Source organism: Protomyctophum parallelum (genome assembly GCF_964188405.1).
Source record: "Protomyctophum parallelum genome assembly, chromosome: 1".
Classification (NCBI taxonomy): Eukaryota; Metazoa; Chordata; class Actinopteri; order Myctophiformes; family Myctophidae; genus Protomyctophum; species Protomyctophum parallelum.
The window spans coordinates 75,307,607-75,318,592 of NC_139697.1; the positions used below are offsets into that span (position 1 = coordinate 75,307,607).

The 10,986-nt window shown below is 38.5% G+C and overlaps 1 protein-coding gene across 1 annotated transcript; it reads right to left on the minus strand.

Moving 5' to 3' along the window:
* Positions 1–1,073: 1,073 nt before the first annotated feature.
* On the minus strand, positions 1,074–8,081 carry LOC310854921 (cytokine receptor common subunit gamma-like; the record flags this gene model as incomplete). Its single annotated transcript, XM_083759683.1, has 8 exons — positions 1,074–1,855; positions 2,203–2,281; positions 2,928–3,033; positions 3,508–3,688; positions 4,117–4,250; positions 4,385–4,557; positions 4,947–5,040; positions 8,012–8,081. 8 exons carry the CDS (start codon positions 8,079–8,081, stop codon positions 1,664–1,666), a joined length of 1,029 nt encoding a protein of 342 aa, XP_083615809.1. The 3' UTR covers positions 1,074–1,663.
* Between the last annotated feature and the right edge of the window lie 2,905 nt (positions 8,082–10,986).

The window sequence follows — 10,986 nt, forward strand, 5'->3', positions numbered from 1 at the left end:
GGCCATGGAGCGTGATGAACTGATGGCTATATACGGAGCGTGTCACGAGGTGTGACGGACAAACTGACTGACAGGTTTTGCAGGTTTTCGTAGTATTCTGGGACTTACAGTCGCAACAAAATGGCTAACTGAAGTTACTGAACACTATATTTATAGAAATTGGTGATGATTTCGTTTTTTTGGTGTCATAGAAATAGTATTTATTTTTATATAAATGTCTTTTGTGGCTTTTGCCTTTATTTTATATTTTTTTATAGAGGGACAGACAGTAGGCTGACAGGAAATGGGGAGAGAGATGGGGGGGGTGCATGGTGACATGCAGTAAAGGCCATCGGGATCGAGAGTTGAACCTACGGCACTCTGCCAGACTTGGGCTACTGGACAAGGTGCTTGGACCGCTGAGCCACGGCCCAAGCAGAAATACTTGACAGATTTTTAGGACAGTAAGAGATTTAAAGAACAAAAACAAAATTTTCACAATTTTCAAAAGTAGCAGATCAAGCTTGTAGATAAGCAATTTTGTCATTCATATACGAGAAAGTCATATTTTGCACCCTAAATAGGGCATAAATGTTTAAAATAATACACTGCAGAGCAAGGCAAAGCAAGTTTATTATTTTCAAAATAATAAACTTGCTTTGCCTTGCTTTGCAGTCTATTATTTTACAAAATAATATTTTGTAAAGGACAATTCAACGACAAAGGAATTCAAGTGCTTTACACAAACCAGCATTAAAGTGCAAAATAAACACATTATAAAAATACACCTTTACAGTTAAAATACAGTTACAAAATTGTTGTTAAAGAGTAAATCAAGGAGAAGGCAAGGAAAATGTACATGTATACTGGGGCAATGCACGTTGGGAACAATGCCCATTGAGAATGCACAGCCCTCCATTTATGCAATACCCATTGTCATCTGATATATAATATGATGTAATATTGATGACATCAAGGATCTCCATACTTGGGCATAAATTGTGCATTTGTTTTGGTGTATTTATTTTTATATAGCATAAAAACGTCGGACAGACAGTCAGATCTTGCCGTAGATCTGCTATATATATTTATTTTTTTAATTAACTTTTATCCCACGATTTTGCAACCAATTTTTTCACCCAGTGTCAATTATCTAATGTAATCCTGGGCGCTACACTGGGGGGGCAGCGGACTGACCTCATGCTTGCTCCTATGCAAATACAAATAGCAATATTTACATTTCTCCAATTAATACAAAAAAGCTTCACAAGAGTGCCCCTGTAATTAAGCGACAAAAAAAAGCTGAAAACCTGTTTTTTTTTATTCTTTTTTATGTGTGGATTAGATAGACTATCAACTACAGTATTTATTCTTTACTTCCATTACCTAATTCCTCCAACAACACCTGTGTTGCCACTATTGCAGCCTCAGTATCTGAGCTCAAAAGCCTTTGCTTGAAGTTCCTACTTCATATACTGTAGCACCCCTTTCAAAACAGCTCTTTTGTTCCTCGAGAATAGATTAACCAAGTGTTTGACTACACATTTGTTTTGTTTGCATGGACTGGCCATAAGAAATGTATGCAACAAATTAAATTCTATGGACAGTTAACATTTTAAACCCATATGATATGCGACACTCTGTCGTTCAGAAGAAAGGGGAAGTGTGGAGTGGGGGAAGTAAGTCACTCAGATTCATTAGCTGAGGTGGCGACAGAGCAGTCGGTTTGGTCAGTGGTGACCGAGAAAGAGGAGGAACTATCGGAGCTCTCGCTGGCAGACTGGGGGACACGGCTGTACTCGTTAACAGCACAGGCACGCTCATTGTAATCAGCCTTGAACCCCTCCTTCAGGCCTTTGGAGATGTGAAGCCACTCCTTCAAAAAGAAAGTTATTTGCATTGTTTTGTAGAACATGGTATCAGTCAACTTACTGCACAATACAATGCTTTACTGTCCATCATTGTTGCTTCAAATAGAATGTATTTGAACATGATCATAGTATATAGTAGGCTATTATGGACATATACTGTACCAGAGCCTCATATACATTTCTAAGCAAAAAACTTAAGCATCCAACGATATACCCGGTATACAGATATTCTTTCTCAGGATAAAACAATGTTTTTTCCAAATTAATGTATTGTATTCGGCTCCATGAAGTTTTTATGAGTTTCTGGTGGCTCCATGCATGCTTAAGTTACAGATCTCTGGATGTTACTAACCTCTACATTGCCATGGATCAGGATTTCATTCAGGTTCTTGCCTGGTTTTGGAACAATGGGGACCAGGATGATTCTAATCCTGTGAGGAGATAGACACTGCTCAGTATAATGTGATCATAGAGACTAATTTTGATTTATTCAACGTTAGTTTAAAAGAAAACACATGATAGACGTGCTTCTCGAAAGGAAAGAACATCACGGTAACTACTTTTTATGTATGTGATGTATGCCATGCTTTTTTGTTATTGCTTAATATAAATGGCTCTGGATTAAGAGCGTCTGCTAAATGCCTAAATTTAAATTGTAAATGGTAACGTAAATAATTGTTTCCAAAGTGTGGTCCTTAGTTTCGAGCAAAACAAGATCAGGACATCAACATTTGTTTTCCTTATCCCTTTGCAACTCTGGTTGATTTATTGTAAGGCTGTGTGACTGTGTCAAATGTCGCGTGACATTGGTACCACAGGGGAACTGATAATTATTGCGACCGAAGGTCGCAATAATTAACTATGGAATTGAGCATTTCCCGTCAGTTAGTGTGTCGGGCACCATGTGGTTCCCAGGACATTGTGTGACATCATCAGAGATGGAGATGTGGAGACCCTGATGTCATAAAAACTATGTTGAATGTATGAATGTGAAAATGTCATTAGACAATGAACCCTGCTAACCAGGAAGCCATGATGAGCAGCCAGTCAACAATGTTCCCCTCCGGAATGACCCACCTGTCATGATGCACCAACGTGATGAGCACCAGAAGAAAAATGCAGGTACCCACAACAGAAAACACCACAGACCACACTGACATAGGGCCACTTCCACGTGGAGTGTCTGAGACAGGGAAAGATGTGTAAAATGACGATATTCAATTTATATAGGTCGCCATACCTTATTCTGCGTACTTGCTTATGTGCTTGCTTACTTGCTGGCTGACTGACTGACTGACTGACTGACTGACTGACTGACTGACTGACTGACTTACTTGTGTACACTGTATAGTTACTATAGGCAAACTTACCTTCTTTAGATAATTACTTTCTTATATACTTAGCCTATATATGCTTCCTTCCTTCCTTCCTTCATTAACTTACTGTACATGTGTAGGCTAAGTTGTCTTTGAGCTAAATTCTACATATAAAAGTTGCTATTAAATTATTATTACTATTATCCTATCACGTATGGCCTAAACGGAGGTTCTGCTGTATCCTCTCTCTTTCTCAATTGCTTTTCAGTTTGTTCAACCTACTTTGTTCTGCTTAGGTGTTTTACCTACAGTATAGCGGCTATTTAGACATTATTAAATACCTGTGCTCAGTGTGCTGCTGTTCTTCATGGATACCCAGTAGACAGGTTGACTCCAGTCACTCAAGTATATGGACTCTCCACAGTACCTGGCCACCCTGAACCTCACCTGAAGCTCATAGCGGGAGTTAAAGGAGGGCAGGTTGGAACAGTAACTCGGTCTCTCCATGCTGAATCTAGAACTCTGAACACAAGAAGAAAAATGTGCAGATGGTTGGAGAGGTGGATGAGGGAGAATGTTGGGCTAAAAATGTGATGAAAGAAAGAAAGATTTTTTTTTATTTTATCAACTGTATTCTAATGCTGACCAACGGAAATGACAGTGATATCTGACGGAACAAATGATCCATCTCTTGGCTGTTGTGCTTGCATATTGTACCCTGTTTTTGTGTTTTTTTCTCTTTTTTTGTGTTTTGTATTGTTTGTACAGTTAGGACCCTCTCGAAAACGAGATACTATATCTCAATGGGGTATTCCTGAATAAAGAATTTCAAAGAAAGAAAGAAAGAAAATAATCTATTGAATATTATAATTCCTTTTGTAAAATCCCATCATTCTCTATTTCCCCATCATTCAGGCTTTTGCTTATTTTCTTATTAATTCCATACCTACCTCCCATTTGTTGTAGTTGGTCCTGTAGCGAACTTCATTTTCCAAACATTTGTACCAACCATTGGTGTGATTCCAATAGAAACACAGGTTGGAGTCGTTCTTGACAGTAACGTTGACTGGAGCATTCAGCTTGACTGAAAATGTAACAGAAATAATGAAAAGAGGCAAAGAACCAAACCGTTGAGGGAAGTTCACAATAATAGCATAGGAGCCCTAAGGTTAGATAATGAACATTGAAAATGAAGGCATGATCAAAATGCACATTTACCTTTGGTTTTTAGGCTGTGTTCGTTGAAAAAACTGTCATTGCCGTATGTCAGCTTTGTGTGAAAAGGTTCAAACCTCTGAGTTTCTAGCTTGTTGTATGGCTGCTTACATCCAGTAGTAGAGCCTTTCTCTGAGGTGTAGAATGTACACTCTTTGAAATGATCCCAATGAAACCTAAACATAATCAGAGATCAGTTATTGAACATGTGCACGCACGCACGCGCACGCGCACACACACACACACACACACACACACACACACACACACACACACACACACACACACACACACACACACACACACACACACACACACACACACACACACACACACACACACACACACACACACACACACACAGTGTGAGAAAGAATGTGTACACAAGCCTAGCTGGATTCTGTAAACTACTGATTACTTGCTAAAATTCTGTGGTGCAACATAATACATTTGTTTACAATATCCTCATGGTCGCTATGTCATAAAAACAAGTCACTTAGCTTAATCTACAGTATATGCATGGTGTTCCACCCATCCACTTAAGCTCTATGATGAACAGACTAACCTGCTGTAGAAGGTGTAGTTGACGTCTGGTGTGTTCTGTCCATCCCAGCTACAATGGACATAGTCCAGATCCTCCAGCAGACAGCTCACATTGACTACAATCACAACATTTGGTTCCTAATTATCATTTAGCTGGGGACCCCCTGGAACTCTCTCAAGGACCCCTGGGGGTCCCCGGACCCCACTTTGGGAATCGTTGATATAAACAGTTACAACCACACCTACACACCACTGGGACACAGAGATTCAACAAAGACATCGCTGTTTCATAATAGGTTACATACCGCCAGTGTTGTACTATTTGTTTTTACTTAAGTAAAGGTATAAATACTGCAATATAGATGTATTACAAGTAAAAGTCCCATATTCAAAATGTACTCGAGTAAAAGTACAAAACTATCGGCATCAAAATAAAAAGTAATATTAGGCCTACTCATATTGCAGAATGTCTTTCACAATTTCAAAATGTGTACAAACTCTTTTGAAAATAGCCAATCTACAAGCTCACAATGCATTGCATCTTGACGCATTGTGAGCTTGTAAATCAGCTATTTTCAAATGGCTGAAATGTATAGTGTTGAAGTGGTTAATATATGTTTTCTAATAAAAATTAAAATCTCCAAAGTAACTAGGAATTAAAGTTTTCAAATAATCGTAGTGGAGTAAATTTTGGCTCTGAGAGGTACTGGAGTACTCCAGTAAAGTACAAATACCTCAAAACTGTACTTAAGTGCAGTACTTGAGTAAAAGTACTTAGTTACTTTCCACAACTGCATACCGCCGGTATTACAATAGTTCTGCATGTATGTGTTATGAGGTGTGAGAGTACAGACGGGCACAGCAAATTCTGTATTCTCCAGTTTAGCAGACTTTACTGAGAAACTTCAGTCGGCTTAATACAGACAGTCTCAGAGTGTTATTATCTGATGCTGATTATAAACAATTGCTGTCATTAAAGCGCTCTTCATACAATGAGCTCTCTGATAACAACTACTATCTTTATCAAAACCAGCATGGACAGTAGTACAGCCAGGAGCCAATAAGAGTGTGACTAAACTAGAAGAATGCACATTCAATCAAACTAGAAGGTACCTCAAATATTCAGGTTGCATAATTCACACAGATATCATATTGTAACACACACACATCACAGAATAACGCTATATGCTGCCCTTCACAACAGACAAAGACAACCAAGGCGTTCAGCTCCACAAGTCAGCCGAACAGGGGGCTAGCATTCAGACCGGCCCACAGGAAGTGCACAATCATTACCAAACTAAACCAGTCACAACTACTCGCCTGCTGCTATTTTGAGATGAAGTCTAAAACCTGACTTATACGTTTTAAAATGTAAATGTAGAGTTATACGTAGTTTTACGCAGTATTTCAGTATTTACATATAGTACTGGGTAATACTTGGGGTATGTCACGGTCTGCAGACCATATCTCCCCGTCAGCCACTCCCACTCTCCATTCCTACCCTCAGTCCTTGCCACACACCTGCTCACAGTCCCTCATCAGCCCAGCAGTGCTTCCCATTACAAACCTGTGAACACTTTGCCATTAACCTCCTCCCTATATAACTGGACTCCCTGCTTACACTCTTTGGCAGTACATATGTTGTTTTCCCCTGAGCAGTCCTGTATGTTCCGTTGTTCCTGGTTCCTTGTTTTGTGCTCCAATCCTGTGAAGGTTTGATTTTGGACATTGTTTTCTGTGCTTTGCATTATGCTTCTAAAGTTTTAGCATTTTGGCATTTGGAGCATTTGGACATTTTTGGATCTTCTGAGTTTTGTTTTGTCACTGCCTCATGCTTTAATAAATAAGTTTATTTTGAATCTACTGTCTTGAGACTCTGCATTTGGGTTCAGGCTTCCTGGTATCCTGACAGGGTATACATTTATACCACATGTCGTAATTCTTGTTACCCATTGATTCTGTGTTGATTTATGTATGCTGCTGTTTTAACCTGTATTGTTACTTATTTGCTGCTCCTAAAGCACTTTGTTTGGAAAAGTGTGTACCAAATGTTATGCTTTTTGGAGATTATTTTGCTGTCTGGAGGAGATGGAAGGGTGTTATTAATATGGCTATTTGTGGGACATAGACCTGTGTTCGAGCTATAGATTATAACACATTAACAAGTATAGACTATACCGGTACATGTATTACAATTTATCCCACTGTCTTCAAATTGTACGGCCTTATCTGTAAAACATATTTTTGTGAGCTAAAAGCTCTGAGGTTTCTCTTCCTGTTAAATGATCAGATTTAAGATTCAGCATTCATTGCTCAATAACATTGTGACCAGCTCAGAGACTAAACTTAACTTCCTGAATGTAAAATACTAAAACTAACATAACATACAGTGAGGGGGAGAGAGACACACACACGCACACATACACATTTTTGGAGATTATTTTGGTGTCTTGAGTGAACAGTTTAGGGGGACATTTAGAATTTTGTCCATAAATCACAACCTGTATCAATCACCGTGTATCAATCGACGGTATTCCGCCCTAATAGCACTATAGTGGTATAATTAACCAACAATATACTATAATTTACTATACGTAGGGGAATAGAAATTAAAGCATTGCCCACATCCACCTACAGATGCGTTAATACACAGTAACTGCAGTGCAGGCTGACGTCAAGGGGAATTTACCCAGTTATTTTCTGGGAAAGGAAGCCACATTTCTCTAATCTTTGTCTTAAAACATATTACCACAAGTCGTTCGTGTTTAGCCTCAGTATGAAAACAATCTATAACTCAAATTAATAAAACCTTAATTAATTTACAGATATTTGTGTTCCTTCCACTGACAAATACTTTTCAATAAATGAAAGAGAATTAAGTGGAATAGGATTTATTAAAAAAAACCATTATTGCATTATTTAAAAAGATATTGATCCTGACAATGTAAGATAAGTGTATCAATTTAATTACAGTAGGCTGGATGTAGACACTGAGAGTTGACAAAACCCATGAGCATATAAATTAAATTTGATATAGTGATTGTTAGTAGTATATATATATATATTATTATTAAAATATTTACTAACCTGGCGGTGGTTTTCCGGCAATCACACTGCCAGTCAGGTAGAGAAGGAGAAACGATCCAACTGGTGCCATGGCAGAACAGAACAAAATGATGTGCTGATGGGGGTAGTTGCATGCTCTCAACCTCACTTGGTTTTTCACTTCCTGTTAACGGAAACAATTCTGCAGTTTCAGAGCAGGTGCTTTTTTATGACATACATAAAAAAAACACAAACTTTATCTTGAAATTCTGGGTTAAAATTATTTTGGCTCAATTAGGAGTCAAGAGTAACAAGGTAGTTCAGTCACTTACACTTCAGTATACTATACTGTAAAAGTGTTAATTAACTATTTGGTGGAGAATGGGCTGGCAGAAGTTATAGGGTGAGTGAGTGATTTAATAGGTTTTAATAGGTTAATAGGTTTTAATAGGTTTTGGAAAATGTGTTTGACCCATATATCAAGTCAGATAATGTTATTAACAATGTTACTTCATATTATAAAATATAGGTCATGTAGATAGAAGAGAGTAGGCCTACTATTCTGTTCAATTCACTGTACATTATTATTACTGTATGTGTGCCTGGTTTAAAACATGTGAAAGTATTTTTTGCTGACCACTGACTTGAAGAATGATTTAGATTTAACTTAAAAATGTAATTGATAATACAGTACGTGAGGCAATGGACAAATCAAAATTAATAAGTGGTATTAATTGGTTGGAGGGAGGATTTTATAACGCTGTAGCTTATTTAAATGAGCACATTTTCTGTATCACTACACCTCCACAAGCTCCACACAGCTCTGATAACACAGCACAACGGAAACGTCACATGCATGCAGATACCACAATATCTAAGCATCGTGCATCTATCTTGCATCGTGTCATGGCATGGCTCCATCCTGACCCATTGACAGTAATGGAAAAATGAAGTAAAAGTATCAATAGTGCAATGTAGAAGTATCTGTTACAACTTAAGTACAAAGTCTGGTATTCAGAATTCACTTGAGTAACAGTACACAAGGCTGTGCTTTACCGTGATTATTGACACGCCAGTGATGCAGTCAGGAACAAGGCTTTAGCCAAGTTCCGCAAGCATCACTGAAGTGGTGCTCTCGTGTAACATTGTGTATTTGTCTTATCAGCAACAACAACTGAACAACGATGGTGAAGGGAACTACACTTTCTGTTTGACAAACCTCAAAGCATTTCAACAACACCTTTCTAACTGAGACTGAGAGTGACTGTGAACTGAGAAAATCAGAGGGGTGTTTTTGGTTCAGTTTTAGTCCAATTTAGGATCAGGCTCTGGAAAAGTGGGTCTTAGTTGACCCAATTCCGTGACCTTTGGGCCCCAGCTGGGCCTGTTCAGGGATCCCTTTCTACACCGCCGCACACTATCACACCAGAAATTACCACATTGTTTTACATGTATACTTTTATTGTTACTTATAGTGTTGAGGATTTCTTTTATGTAATTGCATGTCTTAAATGTCTTGATGAATACTTTTTGTGTTATCCGTATAATTGTACCTCTGTACTATATTTTGCAAACCTCTGCAATGATCAACATGTTGTGTTTACTGTGACTAATGCAAGTCAAATGTTCTCAAAGACTCTTGGCTGACAAAGGGCCCCTCCCCATCTTTGTAATTGTGAAAGCATTAACAGAGAATGAGGAAAACTATATAGTTAAGAGTTATTGCCCAGGCCGTAGCGTAACGGTCTGGGCACCGGACTGGTGATCCAGTTGCAGTGTGCCGCGGGTTCGACTCCCGGACCCGACATGGCCTTTACTGCATGTCATCCCCCCATCTCTCTCCCGTTTCCTGTCAGCCTACTGTCTGTCCCTTCAAAAATCAATAAAAGGCGTAAGCCGCAAAAAAATATATCTTTAAAATATCTTTAAGAGTTATTTAATTTACGACCAGCCCTTGCAGCAGTGTTTAATGTCATTATAAGTAAAATATCTGTCAGGCGGTCAATTTATCAATATTACCTAATGGAATCTCTATAAAAGTTGATATGTGCTTGTGCGAGTGTGTGCATGTATAGGCCTATGTGTGTTCTTACTTCCGTTCACTGATTATGTTTCTGTGTTTAGGTTTCATTGGGATAATAGTTTCCTAGAGTGTACATTCTATACCCCAGAGAAAGGCTGTACAACTGGATGTAAGCAGCCATACAACAAGCTAGAAACTCAGAGGTTCAGTCCTTTTTACACAAAGCTGACATACGACAATGGTAGTTTTCTCCAGGAACACAAACTAAAATCCCAATAGATCATATTGTTCCTAGCTGCTGCAAGAGTTATTTATACAAATAGCACATTATTGTTCTTTAGCATATAAGATTCAAGCTAAATATTATTTCAAACTTTATGCCATTGAAATGTCATGCCTTCTTCAAGCGTTCCACTAGGGGGAAACATAAAACTTTCCCTGTGGGAACTAATCCAACTCTCCAACTATAACTTTAAGTGTGTGTGTGTGTGTGTGTGTGTGTGTGTGTGTGTGTGTGTGTGTGTGTCTGTACCCCACTTTGCTCCTCACTGGCTTGACCAGTTGATCTGAATTTGCACACAGGCATTGACCAATGACCATTCCATTCCGTTACATTTTCAGTCAAGCTGAATGCTCCAGTCAACGTTACTGTCAAGAACGACTCCAACCTGTGTTTCTATTGGAATCACACCAATGGTTGGTACAAATGTTTGGAAAATGAAGTTCGCTACAGGGCCGACTACAACAAATGGGAGGTAGGCAATATCATGGAATCAAAGAAAATAACCAAAGGCTAGAATTTTACAAAGCATATATCAGAATCACATACCGGTAAGCAATTGTCTTCGGTTATATTTTTTTCTTGACAATTATCTTTTTCATCGATTCATTTATAACATTTTACTAGTGAAATACTCCTGCATTGCTTTAATTCCAGTCCAACCATGCTATCTTTGCTCCTTGTGTTCAGAGTTCTAGATTCAGCATGGAGAGA